Genomic DNA, 16,924 nt, shown 5'->3' on the forward strand with positions numbered 1-16,924 from the left:
CTGGCTTTCGGTGGCCCAGACTTCGGAGACGCAGCTATATTTCAGGCTGTCAGGTCAGGGCTTCGTAGCCACATTGTCCGTGAGCAAGCACTGTATGGTCTTGTGGAGTGCTCTCGCCGCTGGCTGACGTCTACTCGTCTTTTCCGCCACGTTCAGGGTGAGTGGCAAATCATATTCTAGGCAGCTCGCTAGGACCGTACTACACTCTGCAGCGGCTCTCCCGTGTTTGGATTGTTCGCTTGGTATGGTCAGTACGAAAAACAAACTCTCCTAGAGAGTGTTGTTATCTAGCTTGTAGGACTGTAACGGTAAGTTAGTGTCTGTCCAAAGGGGACTACCTCCATAGGTAGCTCTCCTGCTTGATGACAATACACACGTTACCGTGCTCTGGTCTCCCTCCGAATCCGCGTATTGATCTTTCGATCTTTCGCGGTGGAGGGAGGCGAAAGGGAGCCGGTCCTTCATATTTGGAGAAGGGCCCCTTGATAACGCGGTCCGCCCCTGGGTGGGCCGTGTCTTTGACTGGTACGGCCGATAAAAAGGTCGACGGGGCAGTACCGCTTGCGGTGCTGTTCCGGGAAATATCTTTCACGTTACCGAGATCAACTTTCAAATTTGGATCCGTCGTTGCCGGCTGGCTTTCCGTGGCCCAGACTTCGGAGACGCAGCTACATTTCGGGCTATCAGGGCAGGGCTTCGTAGCCACATTACATTGTCCGTGAGCAAGCACTGTATGGTCTTCTGGAGTGTCCTCGCCGCTGGCTGACGTCTACTCGTCTTTTCCGCCACGTTCAGGGTGAGTGGCGCGGGGAATGACGTCGCATCACGTGGTTTCGCTCGTAGAAGCCACAAAAGTGGCGTCTGTTTTATGTTTCACAGTTTCCTCCTTTCCCGGCCGTTTCCCCCTCCCCGCGTGCTACTGCTTCCCTCTCCCCCGGCGCAGGCTTGGCAGGCAGGCTTGCAGTCAACAGAATTTGTTTCACAGGGGATTGACGACTTTATTTCGACAAAGTTGAAAAATTGTGGCAGTACAGTGAATATTGACTAGACTTGCAAACTATGCAGACTCAGAGAAAATAAAAATGAATAAGAACTCACATAGTCAAAATATTACAGATTGCACAAAACGGCGCGGCTCGACGCCGCTGCTGCGAAACTATTTGCAAGCTTGAAACTCGCTACGAAACAAGTTTCGCTGGGATGCAGACCTGTTTGTTGCTCAGGGCATATGATCACCATATTTCAGCGGCTCTACATTTCTTTGTGGGGGCTGTTGATATGGCAGTTGTCATCCGTTATGCAGCGTTTCCTCCATGCTTCCCATCCTGGCCTCGAATCGGAATTCTGCTTCAAGGCGCAACTGTGACAAAGTAAACGACGACAAAGACGCATTACAAAGTGGATAGGAACAACATTAAGTGTAATAAAAGTCACTATCGACAACAGTGAACGGGTACGAACTATAGCTTATACTAAAACGATGATAGGTGAGGCAGCAAGGGGAGAAAAATGGTACATTGGTACCACAGCAGTACCAAGTATGTGTCAAGTCTAAGTATGAGAGATCAAAAGAGATATCTTACTGAATGCGGTCATGGTCGACAGGTGAGTGTTAGCATTGGACGCATGTTCCGGGTAACACTTGTGCTAATATCTGTCAGTCTTCGGTATGAATCGCACGCACATTTCCTCCAGGCGGCACGTTGAACTCTAGTGAAGTCTTCGTTGGTGACGTCCATACCCACTGCGGCCAGCTGAGACAGAGAATGGTTACTCAAACCATGGTCGAAACGATTCCCCAAAAGACAAAAACATCCTGCGCCATACACAAACGTTAGCGTAGCGCTCGTGAAGTCCACGTTTAGAGGCAATTCTAACAGAGCTACAAACCGGATACAGCTGATAACACATTAGCGTCCTCCCGGATACCTTCACTACTCAACTTCTCAAGCATCACGACATAACTTTCGTTGACGCTTTGTCACGACCGCCATGACACTTCCATTCGCACCTGCACCTTCCAAATGCTCGTTAGAAGCGTGGGGAAGTAACAGGTAGCCACTACAATAGTAGTGCTGCCAGCATAGTTATCGCAATAAAATTTATTATACGGAGGTGTCTTACCTGTAAAAGAATCCCAGAATCAGCAAAGCAAGGAAACGCTGGCGGCAACGCATCGAAGAAGAGATGTGACCAGTGCCGGGCCACCAGCATGTCTGGCCCCGTCGCATAGTTCACGTGAGTCCGGTCCTCGACGCCGGTCAGGAGATCACTCCGAGCGAATAGAAACCACGGCAAAAATTTAGACAACACGAAATAGACTTCACGACGTCCGATTCCTGGTCACGTGATAAACGTGTCTTCTACACGGCGTACGTGCCAAAAAAAAGCAAGACTTTTTTTAATGGTATTTTCTTTTCTCCCGGGTCACGTGGGCATCTGTCGTCTAAAACTTCGGCCTTGAGCGTGAATCTAGAAGACACGGCAGCTCTTGATGGCACGATAGAAGACCTATTTCTAAGAGTGCACGGTGCAATTAATTTGGAAAATCGCTGCCGCGGTGACAGGCCAGAGCGCTTCAACTGCAGACCATCGTCGTCCACGGGCCGCCACAGGTATAAACACCCCACTGTGACACATGCGCAAAGGAGCAGGATACGGAAATGTATTCGGGTGGTAGATGACTCCGTATACTTGTACGAGTGGGGCAGCAGAAAGCTTTTTCTATATTGAAATTATGAATAACCTATTAGTACACACAAAGGCACTGCGTATGTTGCAAAGTTTTTTTGTTTACGACAGTACGTGTCCTACCAACATCCAGGATCGCGCGGGCCTCACGATGGTAGCCTCGCCGATGGGTCTGATTTGTTATTTTCACTAGTTTTCGCTACCAGTTTAGATATACCTTGGACTCTCTGCACAATGCTCGTCAGCGCCCCTGCGCGGCCCATTATCAAGGGTCACCTCACGTCGAGCCTGTTGTCAGACAAAAGTGTCCACTGCCGGCGTAACAAATGCAGCATTTTGGCTCAGGGCGGCTCACGCAAAATAAAGTTCTTGTGCCACTCTCCTCAATAACGGGCGGAAAAATACCCCGGCATTGACGGCCTCCCAGTTGAGTTCTAAAAGTGCTTCTAGAGAGTAATAGATTCTTGCATGACTCCGGTTTTTCACATCTGCTTAGCTCAGGGGTTGCTATGCCCTAGCATGCGGGTTGGTGTTGTCCTCCCGTGGAAAGACAAGTCTCGAAAACTGGATCCAGATGCTTATCGTCAGATTACTTTACTGATGAGCGATTATAAGATCTTAGCTACAACTCTTGTGTTACGCGTTTCACCTCATTTGGAGAAGGTGTTACATCCTTGCCAAGCATGTTCCGTCCCCGGCAGCTCCTCAGACCTTCACAGAATCAGTCTGCGCGATGCCATCCGTTAGATTAATAGTGACTATGCCGCATTTGTGATGGCATCCTTCGATTAATCCAAGCCATTTGTTCGTGTCCGACACGCATACCTGTCCTCTCGGCTGAGGGCATAAGGGTTTGCCCCAAAGAATGTTTCACACTATAGTGCAACCGGCAACAGTTAACTCAGGCGTCGTCGTCGTCGTCATCGCGTTCCGCTAGGGGAGCAGCAGCGTGATATATTTTTATTCTAAACCCATGCGCCACACCAGCAAAGTTGGATGACTAGCGCTGATGATACGAAACAGTCGCGGGGCCCGAATTTCGTGTTTGCGGTGATCGCCGCGGTAACAGTTACTGGACCGCAAGGCTCTTCCTGCGTGATGTGGGCAAGCTAACGCTTGTTCCATCCTACAGTTGGCGATACAAGGCTCTTCCTCTTACTTGCTTGATGACAATACACATTCTTAGGAGCCAGTCCTTGTGACTGGTCTTCCTTGTGGCCGGCCTTTGGTGGCACAAATGTTGGGAACACGGGTATTTTGTGTTGTGTAGTTGTGTTGTGCACTTGTTGATCCTTCTCTACGTTTGTAGGGTGATGGCAGTACTATTTTTCAGCCGAGATGTGTACAGCACGCTTTCGCTTGTCCCATCCTGTAGTTGCCGATACGACTGGTCTTCCGCGTCGATGCCAATACACACGATGTTCTTCCTCTTCGTGAGGTACTACACCTTTCTCACATCTCTCACTCTGTCGGTTGCCCGTCTTGCGGGATTTGTGAAACCGCAGGGCACTGCTTCAGGCGTTGTCGTGTTCCTCTTTTGCTGTGGAGCAGAGTATCGTATCGACCATCGACTGTCGTATGGGCCACCGTGCAGTTCCTAGAACCGTTGCCTGTTCAGCGGTAATTCAGTAACATTGAGAATCCCAGCAGTTGATTGGGCCACCATAAGGCACCTGGAGCAGTTGCTGGTCGTCCGTGAAGAGCGGAAGCAACTAGCATTGCCGATTTCGTAAATTAACTTCCAAATTTGGATTCGCCGGTGTCGGCTGGCCTTTGGTGGCACAGATGTTGGGAGCACGGGTATTTTCCAGGCAGTGAGAGCCGGGCTGCCTTTACATATCATCCGTGAACAGTCATTATTTGGGTATGTGGAGTGCTGTCGCCGCAGGCCTACAGCGATTCGGCTATTTGATAATGATGAACGATGAGTGAGTCTACAAGGAAAAAAAATAGCCGGAGCTCTTTGGCTGCACGTACAGCATATGTTTGTAACTCAAACGTCGCCATGCCAGTACTGGATAGCTGTTTCGGCCTCGTTGGGCCTGATCAACAGTACGCAGGCAGGCAACGTTTGAGTGGATTGAGTCAGAAGGTCACGTAACACGTGATTCCTCCCGTCAGGGTGAGATAACTCAATCACTGAAAGCCCAGTGCAAAGCCAGTGAAGTATACAAGGAAAAAAAATAGCCGGAGCTCTTTGGCTGCACGTACAGCATATGTTTGTAACTCAAACGTCGCCATGCCAGTACTGGATAGCTGTTTCGGCCTCGTTGGGCCTGATCAACAGTACGCAGGCAGGCAACGTTTGAGTGGATTGAGTCAGAAGGTCACGTAACACGTGATTCCTCCCGTCAGGGTGAGATAACTCAATCACTGAAAGCCCAGTGCAAAGCCAGTGAAGTATACAAGGAAAAAAATAGCCGGAGGACATGTCAGAAGAATATATATTACTGTCAAAGGTTCAAAACAATGATGGTATTCTGGGTGCCTTTCACCTAACAGTAAGTGACGATGTGTCATGTTGGTATGTCCAATCCGAAGTCTTGCAAATGTAACTTCATCAAATTTGTTTTTGTTGTGACTGCTACCCCATTCATTAACTGCTGGTTTAATCATGTGTAACTTGTTCTTTGTTTCTCTATTCCAGCTCTCCTGCCACAACGATAGCATGGCTCTCTTAAGCACTGTTCGGTGATCCTGGAATGGTATAGCCATAATTTGCACCTCAGTTTCCGCTCCTTTCGCCGTAGCATCCGCAAGCTCGTTCCCTGAGATACCAACATGGCTTGGTACCCAACAGAAGTGTATAATATATCCTTTCTGAATAAGTCTTTGGATACACAACAAAAGATGGTGAAAAAGTGCATTTTTAGCTGGTTGTTTTGTTTTGATTGCCATCATCAAACTTTTGGAGTCTGTATAGATGACTGCCCTTTTCTCCTTTCCTTTTTCTATGCATTCAAGTGCAAGCAGCACTCCGTGTATCTCTGCAGTGTATATGCTGGCTTGGGGATTAATCTTGACAGAGCTCACGTGACCTGTCTCTGTCACTGGTGCTGCAGCAACGCGGTAAGGTGACTTAGAGCCATCTGTATAGAATTCTGCAAAACCTCTATAAGCGTTCTTTATTTCCAGGAACTCTGCTTTAATGACAAAGGAAGACGTAAGTTTCTTGTCGTATTTGCCCAGCTCAAAGTTACACCTGATCTCCTTTTACTTCCATGGAGCAAAGTCATCCCTGTGTGAAAGAATGTGTTCTGGTGTGAGCTCCAACCCAAATTCCTCAGCTATACTTTTAGCTCGAACTGCAATAGTTGGGATGGACCTTGTTTTACTTTGGAACAAGGCCCTTCTGTGATTGTTTTCAAAGATGGAATGACAAGGATGATCTGACAGCGATAAAAACTTTTGGACATAAGATAGAGTTAAAAACTTCCTTCGAAGTGTTAAAGACGGTTCAAAGCATTCGACATATAAACTTTGGACTGGAGACGTGCGATATGCCCCTGTTACCATCCTGATAGCCGAGTGGTGAACAGGATCAATGCACTTGAGTGTGGATGGTCGAGCTGACCCATAGACGATACTTCCATAATCTATCTTGGACCGTATCAAAGATTGATATACGCGGAGTAAGCATGCTCTATCGGTACCCCATGTCTTGTGAGAAAGAACTTTGAGAATATTTGATGATTTCTGTGTACGTATTTTCAAGTCACGAATGTGTGGTCCAAATGTTAGCTTTGAGTTAAATATTAAGCCAAGGAACTTATACTGAGGTTAAACCGGTATCCTCTCTCCGCGAAGAGAAAGATTGGGTTCAGGATGCACACCACGTTTGCGCGAAAAGCAAACACAGGCAGTTTTCTCAGTGGATAACTTAAAGCCGTTCTCCTCCGCCCATTTAGTCAAACGATTCATGGTAATCTGCACCTGCCGTTCACATATAGCAAGATTACAGGAAGCAAAGCTTATCTGTAAGTCATCCGTACAAGGAGTAATGAATCGTGGAGGCAATAATGCTGGCGACTGAGTTAATCTTGAGTGCAAAAAGTGTGACACTCAATACACTTCCTTGAGGGACTCCGTTTTCTTGCACATACACATCTGGGAGTGTGTTTCCAAGGCGAACACGAAACGTTCGTTGAGAAAGGAAGTCTTGAATGCATCGGAACATGTTACCTCCTATTCCACTATTTATAAGGTCTTGAAGGATTCCGTATCTCCATGTTGTGTCGTAAGCCTTCATAAGATCAAAAAATACAGATAAGCAATATTGTTTACTCACATGAGCTTCTCTAATATGTGTTTCCAGTCGTGTTAAGTGATCGAGTGTTGATCTGTGACGTCGAAACCCACATTGGAAACGATCTATTTTCTGTGTAATTTCTAAGATGTAGACTAATCGGTTGTTGACAAGTCGCTCAAATGTTTTGCAGAGACAACTTGTCAGTGTTATTGGGCGGTAATTTTCTGCGCGACATCGGTCCTTATTGGGTTTAAGGATCGGTATGACGATAGCAGTTTTCCAATCTTTGAGTATTATGCCCTCCTTCCAAATTTTGTTAAAGAAACCAAGCAATGACTGAAGGGAGGAACTGGGAAGATTTTGTATCATACTGTAATGGATACTATCTGGGCCTACTGCCGTGTGTTTGGATAGCACACTTTCCAATTCGTGCATCGTGAACTCGCAGTTGTATTCAGCCCTATCATTGGACGCTAAGAGTTTCTTTCGCTCGGATTTTTCTTTGTGCCTTATAAAATTGTCGAGTACCCAGCAAAGCTTGACACTTCAGAAAAGTGTTTACCCAAAAGATCTGCTTGACCTTTTAGTGAAGTGCTGCATGAATTATTTGCCGTAAGAAGTGGAACAGTGAAAGCCCGATTTTCACCATCCATTTTTCGTATTTTCTCCCAAACAGCTTTTGCAGGAGTCTGGCTGTTTATACCTGAGACATACTTCTGCCATGAAGATTTCCTAGCTTGCTTTCTAGTGTATCTAGCTTTCGCTTTTGCCCTTTTGAACGATATCAGATTGTCCAGTGTTGGATAGCGTTTGAAAACGTTCCACGCCTTGTTCTGAGCCTGCCGCGTTTTACGACATTCCTCATTCCACCAAGGCTTTGGCCGGAGTCTTATCATCCCACTGGTTTGTGGGATGGCTGTTATAGCTGCGTCGAGGATAACCTTTGTGATAGTATGGTTTTCTTGGTCTACCGGTAAGTGTTTTGTCATGTCACGATTGATTATGGCATGCTCTCTGAAGGCTGGCTAGTTCGCCTCTGACAGCTTCCATCGTGGAGGACGTACCCCTGTAGAGTTGGAGGACTCACTCTCGTCTCCAGAAGAACCGGAAAGTGATCGCTGCCATACGTATTTTGGATGGCATTCCAGGTATAGTCTAGCGACAGCCCTGGAGATGCAAGTGATAGATCAATACAAGAAAAGTTCCTGTGTGTTGAGCTGTAATACGTTGGACTACCATCATTCAAGAAAGAAATGTCTGTGGTGTCTAAAAGTTGTTCAATTAATTTCCCACGTGCATTTGTTCGCTCACTTCCCCAGAGTTGGTGGTGAGCATTAAGATCTCCCAATACGAGGAACGGTTTTGGCAGCTGTTTGAGTAAATTGACAAGATCACAAAATGTAGGATGGCTATTTGGTGCCATGTACAGGGATACAACACTGGTTAGAGTCTTGAGCTGCGCCCTAACAGCTACAGCTTCTAGGGGAGTGTTTAGTTTAACTTCTTTGACGATTACACCAGAGTTCGCTATTATAGCTACACCTCCTCCAGAGTTGTTGTCCTTGTCCTTGCGGAAGGTTGTGTAATGTTTGAACAGTGTTGTTTGTCTTTTACTCAGCATTGTTTCCTGCAAGGAGAACAAATGTGGTCGATGTCTGTCTAATAAGTAGCAGATATCATCATAGTTATGTATGGCACCACGACAGTTCCGCTGTAGAATGGAAACAGTCATCATACATGAAAGTAATAGATGTTTAAATCTGAAAGTTCTGTTTTGCATGCTATGTTGAACTGTCCTTTTTGGGTCCTGTAATTCGTGGTTTCCTTCCTTTTTCAGGTATTTGTCGTGGTTCTTTCGGTGTCAGAGTTATGTTAGTGTTATGTTGTGTGCCTGTGTGCCCAGACGTGCTGGGACTGGTCTCCATAGCCTCCTCCGTTGGCACACAACCGAAGGGGGATCGATCAGGCGGGTTTCCTGGTCGCTGTGGTTCTCTGGCTGGCACGGAACATGTCCGCGCCTGGGGGGCAACTGGTGTCCCACTGGACTCTCGGGGAGTCACTGTGGGTGATGTACTCAGGCCTGCTGTTGCCCCCTGGCGCACAGCCTGAGCATAAGGGGTATTCTTGAAGAAGGATACCCTTCTTCGAGCTTCAGGGAAAGAAATGTTCTCTTTGATTTTCAGTGTTACAATTTCCTTCTCAAGTTTCTACTGCGGGCAAGAGCGTGAGTATGCTGGGTGTTGTCCTTTACAATTGATACACTGTACTTTCTGGTGTTCGCAGGTGTCATTACTGTGATCTGGTTCGGAACATTTCGCACATGTCAGCTTCCCACGGCATACCTGTGAGCTGTGTCCGAAACGCTGGCAGTGGAAACATCGTCTCGGATTTGGTATGTACGGTCGCACTCTACATACGATATAACTGGCTATCAGTGTTTCCGGTAGAACAGTTGACTCAAAAGTTAGAACAAGGTGCTTGGTGGGGATTTCATTTCCATCTCGACGGATCATGATTCTGCGTACAGAGGTTACATTCTGGTCCTGGAACCCTTCAAGAATATCATTGTCAGATATGTTTAACATTTCGTTGGAGGATATTACGCCTCGAGTAGTGTTCAGGAAGCGGTGAGCTGTGACTGTTATCGGAATATCCATGATGGTGGTCATTTTCAAGAGGTTTGTACTTTGGATGATATCCTGGACTTCCACCAACAGGTCTCCAGAAGACAATTTCCTTGCTTTGTATTTTGGGCCTACAGCGTTGCTCAGTACTTTACCAACGATGAAAGGGGATATGCTGCCCACAGTGGTTTGTGTGTTTTCAGAGTGTATGACTAGAAACTTTGGGAATGAGTGTTGGGGTTTGACAAGCCCTACAGAGATTTCTTCGGTGCGTCCACGCTTAGGAGGACGATCAGAAGCTTGAATTTTCTTTGAACCCATATGATTGCAGATTGTTTCGGCAGTGGTGCCGGCCGCCCACCACCGAGCCCAACGAGGGAACGTGATAAATGGTTGACACGTTAGCCGTACACCGCTGCTATAACCCTATGCAGCGTAACCAAGGGTGATTCGATGCACAAGGTTAACCCTCGCTGCCTGGAATGAGCGGAAATCAGGAAAAGGTAGAAACTAGGACAGGCAAAGGCGACAGGAAAGTAAAAGAATTGAGGAAGTTAGGAAAAGGCAACTGGCTGATTTCCCCCGGTCGGGTCACTCCGAAGGTACCGTCTGCGAGAAGCGGGAGCCAAAGTGGAGTGTTGCCTCCACTGAGGGGCCATAACAGTCCAAAACCTCAGCATTAGCTCAGCCACCAGGACCTCCTTTTCCCCGGTTACGGCTAAGCCACGCACAGCCGTCACGTGGGTGGCTCCAAACCACTTGTGCTCGGGTCCGTGGTGTCGCAACCCACCAAACGCCTGCAAGGGCAGACGCCCCTGCGGGGTAGAGCTATATCTTGCACCTATCACCGCTGCAGGTTAATAAAAGCAAGGGTAGACGGCTTGGTAGTCAAAAGTAGCGCTATAGCACAGGACAAAAGCCGAAGATAACACCACTTTATTTCACGGGCAAATGTCAGTCCCTTCAAGCTAGTCATCAAAACATAATTGTGGTACGTGTGCGCTGTTCCACACACATCAAATTCAAATGTACGGTAGTGTTGCGCCTACAGTAGATATTTTCCTTTAAGCAGCGCACGGGTTGTGGGCCCTTTTGTCCGGAACGCGCTCTGAGAAAAGGAGCATTCAGACTTCAGACTCGAAAAATGCCGCACCGTCGTCGCTAACAATGCTAATTAACAACATACTGTGTATGAGCAAGTCTTTATGCGATCATAAAAGGTTGCAAAACTTGGCATTCGCCGCTATATGCCCGAGGGACGCTACGGAGACGCCGGGCTCTCGTCACCGGCTCAGTTCCCTCGTTTGTACCTCACGATACTCGCGAACACACAGCAGGTAACAGTGACAGGGCAGAAAGGGAATACCTTGAATGTCGCAGTCGCTCCCGTGCATGACAAATTCTCGCTCAGCAAACTGCACTGTTTTACAGTGTCTTTCAACCTCGTGAGTGTGACGACATGGGCGTCGTTGAACTGAAACTTGCGTTTCAACTCTGATCCTTCCACCTCCACAAGGCATGCCAGCGTCGACATTATGTGCTGGATGTCGAAACACCTTTGCGAACAATATTTGCCGCTGTTAGTGTAACCAATACCACAAGCTTAGCGGCTTAGCCTCACTGGTTCCAAAACGCGGAGTCACATGTCAACCGCCAAACCAGCGCTGGCCAAACACACAAACTATGGGGCTTGGATTGGATTGGATCCGCAAGCCGCGAAACGGCGGCTCGTCGTCGTGGCTCGTGTATCTGAGCATCTGATTTATGCAGAATAATCAGGAACAATTCTAGTTTCACTGTCTCAAGCCTATCTTATTTCTGTTGTACATTTCTGAGACAAACAATACAAGAGCGGGCTTCCTTTACGCCTTTACGCTGGTCGTAATCTCTTTGCGCATGCACTTTCCGACAGATAGTTGTGAACTTGCTCCTTGTTCAATGCCGGCCGGTTCCGAAAGTTGTGCCGAACGTCCGGACTGCAGTAACTGAGAAACGAAGCCTTCTGGCAGCACAGATAATCGGCACACCACGGTGAGATTTTTCCTTGTTATGAAGGAAGTATGCAAGTTGGGAACATAGTGACAACGCGCCGCACCAATACTGCCGCTTCCTCCCGTTCGCACGATGACGCCAAAAACATGAGGAGCCTTTTACGAGGCACATTATCTTTTTTTTTTTTTTCTGAGTGTAGTGTAATATGTTTATTCATCGTGAATCGCCTGGTACGGAAAGGGATCCGTTAATAGTGAGTTTTAGTGGATCGTACGCTATCGCCTTTGCGTACGTAAGGAATAGCGTTGGTGGTTATGCGCACGCGCAAAACATAAAGAGAGCTTCGTGCACTACGCTATCCCCTACGTACGCAAAGGCGATAGCGTAGGATACACTAAAACTCTCTATTGGTGGAGGGGGGTGGCGCATAGAGGCCCCGCACTGGGTGACGCGTACTGACGCCACTGTCCATGAGACTGAGGGAAACAGGAACGACTCATACACACGAACACTCAACCCCAACAAGGCACTACACAAAAGAGTTGAGTGGAAGCCGTACCGCCCCTTGTTGATGTGCCCAAACTCAGGCTGGTCCGTCATGGACGTCACACCTGGCTTCCTTGCATTTGCGTCATTTTATGAGTAGAAATGCTAGCCTAGTTTCCATGTGTCTGTTTATGATTGTCATAGTCTGACTTGTCTGAGTGTTTCATATTGCGTGGTAAGCGCTGATATTTTTTTCATATGCGTCGCCATTTCTCAAGTCAACCTAACCTATATATTTCGATGAAGGAGGAGCCAACGGCTTTTCTTGATAGGGTGGGGCTGATATTCCTCCTTAATTTTTTTTGTCTTTTGCTTATTTGGGGTCGTCCAGGCTAACGCAATGGGAATAGGAACGTCGCGCAGCCAAATGACTCATAATTTTATGTGCTACGAAATAAGATACATACACTATATATATATAATATGTAATATAGTTAACAATATATAACTAAACAATACAGATAAACTGTGCTGACATTAGTCAGCAAAGCCTGAGGAAAAACCCCCAGACAGCACAGCCGGTGGTGGGATTCGAACCTACTGCTCCCATTTATATGGCACGACCTTGGCAACTGCCAGAGGGTGGACGCCTTATCTTACTCGACTTGAGGAATGGCCAAGCCATGCATTTAAGGTGTTGATTAGTCGAGCATTGAAAACCTTCTCTCCAAAATCAAACTTTTGGTTTCCATTGAGGGGAACGATGGAGGCACTTTCGTCCGATGTATGCTTGCCATATGTCTGCCTTAGTGCATGTAGTTCTGCTCTAGAATAGTACTGCACAATGTTTCCAGGCCAGTTACGCATAGTAAAGCATAGCAAGTACATTATTTATGAAGGAAGTTGCCTCGGGACAGGAGCCGCTGATATTTCGAACCATGCAGAGAGTCTGTTCGAAATATCGGCAGCTCCCTTCATACTTCTCTACCGATTCGCTGGATTTCTATCCATCTAAGTACGTCATTTGTTCTTTTATATGTTTTCTTACTGCGCAAGCACATCTTTCAGAAAGTGCGGCCAGTTGCTAGTGAATATTCTACGTGATACTGTTTTTCCTGTGTCGTTTCTGAATCAATTTCATTAATGTCAAATATGCTGTTCTCTTGTCTCCCCAGATGCCGAGACCGCAACACTTTCCCTGTCCACGGTGTCGGTGGAGGTCACTGACCTTGAAGTCCCTCTTTCGCCACATAGGCTCGTCGCACGCCCACGAGAGGAACTGGTGTATGTCCACACATAAGGTGTATGTCCACACTGGTGTATGTCCACACATAAGTCATATGCTGCTTATCGAAGGCACGTCTCTAACAGGCACAATGGTCTCCTAAAAGATGAAGACCCAGCAGCGAGCACGTCTCAGGACGTTCATGATGAAGGTGGTCAACAGCTCATGGAAAGTGCTGACCATGGCGTTGATCACTCTCAAAATGTGAATGTGGAAAGTGACGCAAATGAAGTTTCTGGGGAGCTGAATGAAACTTTCGGAGAGTCTCAAGTGACTGAAATGCAAGAGTTTTCACCTATGCCTGATCCTGTAAAAAGCATGAGCTTGCTTTTTTTGAAATGGAAAGAGGGAATGAGGCTGCCTGAGGCAACAGTGAGTGAGATCGCAAATGACATTATACTGTACCTACAACAGTTTGTGCAGCAGTCTTCAGACATGCCAAGTGGGGCACTCGTTCAAGATGTTATAAAAGAACTTCCTGCACTCCAGACGAAGTCAGGCCGGGAACAATATTGGCAAAGCACGCTGCCCTATGTAACTCCCACAACAATTGTGTTGGATAAAAAGCCAAATGGAAAGGCCGTAACCTATCAGTACATCAGCATTCTGAAGGTCTTAAAGAAGTACCTGCAGTCCCCTAATGCCTCTTTTAGAAGTGGACAGAGAGCTGAAGAGGGCCGCCTAGCTTCAGTTTCCGATGGGTCCGCATTCAGGGATCACAAGTACTTTCAGGGGGATACAAGCAAGCTGTGTATCCAACTCTACACAGATGAGTTTGAACCTTGCGATCCATTAGCTGCAAAAAAGGGGGAAACACAAGCTAATGGTGGTTTATTATTCTGTCCTCAACGTTCCTCCCGAGTGCAGATCACTTCTTCAGCACATACACCTTGCATTAGTCGTCAAGGAAAAGGCTGTAGAGCAGTATGGCCTTCACCGCATCTTGGAAGCGCTTGTGAAAGAGATTGTGGAGTTGGAGACGGAAGGCATCGTCATTGACTCTACAAAATACACCGGATCAGTGCTGTGCCTTACAGGAGATAATTTATCAAGCCATCGCGCAGGAGGCTTCTCTTGCGGCTTCAGTCATGGCCGTGTGTGCCGCTTTTGCATGGCTGTACATCGTGAACTGTCTGTGAAACACAGTGAGAGAGACTTTGTTTTGCGCTCTCCACAGGGTCACAAGTATCACCTCGAAATGCTGGAGAATGGCCTCCCAGCACTGTCATTGTATGGTGTGAAGTCACAGTGTGCACTGACGTTTGAAGGTTTTGAGCCAACAGAACACCTACCTCCCGATCTAATGCATGATCTTCATGAAGGGGTCATACCCTTTGTCTTGAAACATGTGCTCTTTAGACTTGTTATTCAAGACAAGTGTTTCACCTTAGAGACATTGAACAAGTGCATCGAAACTTTTGCGTATGACCCATGCGACGCAAAGAACAAACCAGAACCAGTTGCTCGAACTGCACTGGTAGGCAAGGGCACACTGAGAGGCAGCGCGTCGCAGAAGTTTAGCTTTCTTAGGCACCTGGCGCTCTATATTGGTGAATGTGTGTCCTCAGAAAATCGGGCATGGAAAATCTACCTTCTCCTCAGGGAGGTAGTCGACCTCCTAATGTGCAGAGACATTCCTGTTGACCACATCCCCTATTTGTATCGTCGCATCGTATTGTTCAGACAAGAATTTGAATCTGTTTTTCCTGGTGTTAAAGTGCCGTGCAAGATGCATTATCTCCTGCACTATCCATCCTTCATCTACAAGTATGGGCCACTGGTTGCATTATGGTCGATGCGATACGAAGCCAAGCACCAGTACTTCAAGGATGTTGCCAGGAAAATAAAAAACTTCAAGAACATTGCTTTTTCTCTTGCACACAGGCACCAGTTGTATCAGATGTTTGTGTGGACACAACACACTTTGGAGGATGCCATAACCACCGTCGCCAGCAAGACTGTTGTTCTGGAGCATGCACCTGAGCCACTTAGGTTATATCTTGCAAGCAGCAGTGGTCAGGAACAGCACATTTGTTCCATGAAAAGTGTGACAGTGAATGCCAGAACATACACCACGGGCTGTGTAGTGACACAACTCCAAGAAGATGACTTGCCAGATTTTTATGAGGTGTGTGGCATTTATGCTGTCAACCGCCGTGTCACTCTCTTTCTAAGGCGGCTTGTCACGGAGGAGTTCGACACACACTTATTTGCTTACGTGGTGAGTCGCAGTCAGGAAGCAATGGTGACAGACAGACTTTCTGACTTCCTTTCTGACCTACAAACTGTCCACAGGAAAGAACACAGGGACGTAGTAAACCCACGACAAGCACTGCTGTGATCTTGATGTGGTTGTAACAGTTGTGACCTTGTGCAGTTACAGTTAGTGTGTATGTGGTGTGTGCAGTGTATATATACGTGTTGTTATGAAGTGCAATGCATGTGTCATTATAAAATTGGTGCCATCACTTCATAGTCTGTGTCACCCTTTGGTACGTTCATGCAAACAGCTTTCACTAACTGCTCACGGAAGTGATGGTGTGGTGGGTGGTATGGGCTTGTGCTACGGTATACAGTGTGTGGAAACTTCTTTTCCAATCAGCTGCTACTCCTCTGGCTTTTTCGCTGAGCTGGACATGTACTGCTTGTGACATACTTGTCTGTCATTTGGGTTTCACGATTTCGCAGTATTTTGCAGTGTGCCGCAGGTAGTGAGTAATGAACAGGCAGAGTTGATTTCTCCTGACCTGTCTGTTGCATATTACTTGCAATGACTGTTGACAGAGGCTGCGCGAACGCTTTGAAGCCTGAAACTCAAATTTCAGACAAGCATGTTACAAGCAGTACAATGTAGAGGCAAAATTTCTAGCGAGGTGCCCCATTGTATGCATCTGTAAGGAGCATGAAGCATATCATTGTGTTAAAAAAAATACAGTTCATGTACAAAACTCTATGGCCGCTGCACCCATTTCACGCCTCTTTTACACCCAAGCTGAATGGATGTTGTAAATAAGGTGTTAAGTTATTATTACACCCATTTAACACCCCTCATCCGAGGGTGTTTCTTCGAGCTGGTGTAATTTGGGAGTAAAAATAGGTTTACACCCCAATTACACCCGGATTACACCCTAAAGGGTGTAAAAAATTAAGAGTGTGGCCACTTTTCGTCCCGGTAGCTTTTTTCTATCGATCATTGCTTTGCGATGAATCCAACAAACAGGGTTCAACTCCCAGTGGCAACTTTCTATTATGCTTCCCTCTGCTTCTTCTTACCCTGGCCACTTTTCGTCCCGGTAGCTTTTTTCTATCGATCATTGCTTTGCGATGAATCCAACAAACAGGGTTCAACTCCCAGTGGCAACTTTCTATTATGGTTCCCTCTGCTGCTTCTTACCCTGGCCACTTTTCGTCCCGGTAGCTTTTTTTCTATCGATCATTGCTTTGCGATGAATCCAACAAACAGGGTTCAACTCCCAGTGGCAACTTTCTATTATGGTTCCCTCTGCTTCTTCTTACCCTGGCCACTTTTCGTCCCGGTAGCTTTTTTCTATCGATCATTGCTTTGCGATGAATCCAACAAACAGGGTTCAACTCCCA

The 16,924-nt window shown here is 46.9% G+C and overlaps 1 protein-coding gene across 1 annotated transcript; it reads left to right on the forward strand.

Moving 5' to 3' along the window:
• The first annotated feature begins 13,363 nt into the window (after positions 1 to 13,363).
• Positions 13,364 to 15,668, forward strand: LOC135376003 (uncharacterized). Its single transcript, XM_064608625.1, has 2 exons — positions 13,364 to 14,153; positions 14,227 to 15,668. The coding sequence occupies exons 1-2, from the start codon at positions 13,364 to 13,366 to the stop codon at positions 15,666 to 15,668; spliced, it is 2,232 nt and encodes a 743-aa protein (XP_064464695.1).
• Positions 15,669 to 16,924: the final 1,256 nt, after the last annotated feature.

The sequence above is a fragment of the Ornithodoros turicata genome, unplaced genomic scaffold (genome assembly GCF_037126465.1).
Source record: "Ornithodoros turicata isolate Travis unplaced genomic scaffold, ASM3712646v1 ctg00000968.1, whole genome shotgun sequence".
In the NCBI taxonomy this organism is placed as follows: Eukaryota; Metazoa; Arthropoda; class Arachnida; order Ixodida; family Argasidae; genus Ornithodoros; species Ornithodoros turicata.

Excerpts from the sequence above, each read along its gene's own strand:
- LOC135376003 (XM_064608625.1), top strand. The coding sequence starts at position 13,364 with ATGTCCACACATAAGTCATATGCTGCTTATCGAAGGCACGTCTCTAAC. Across the intron at positions 14,154-14,226 it reads GGGGGAAACACAAGCTAATG|TCGTCAAGGAAAAGGCTGTA; the intron begins GTGGTTTATTAT and ends ACCTTGCATTAG.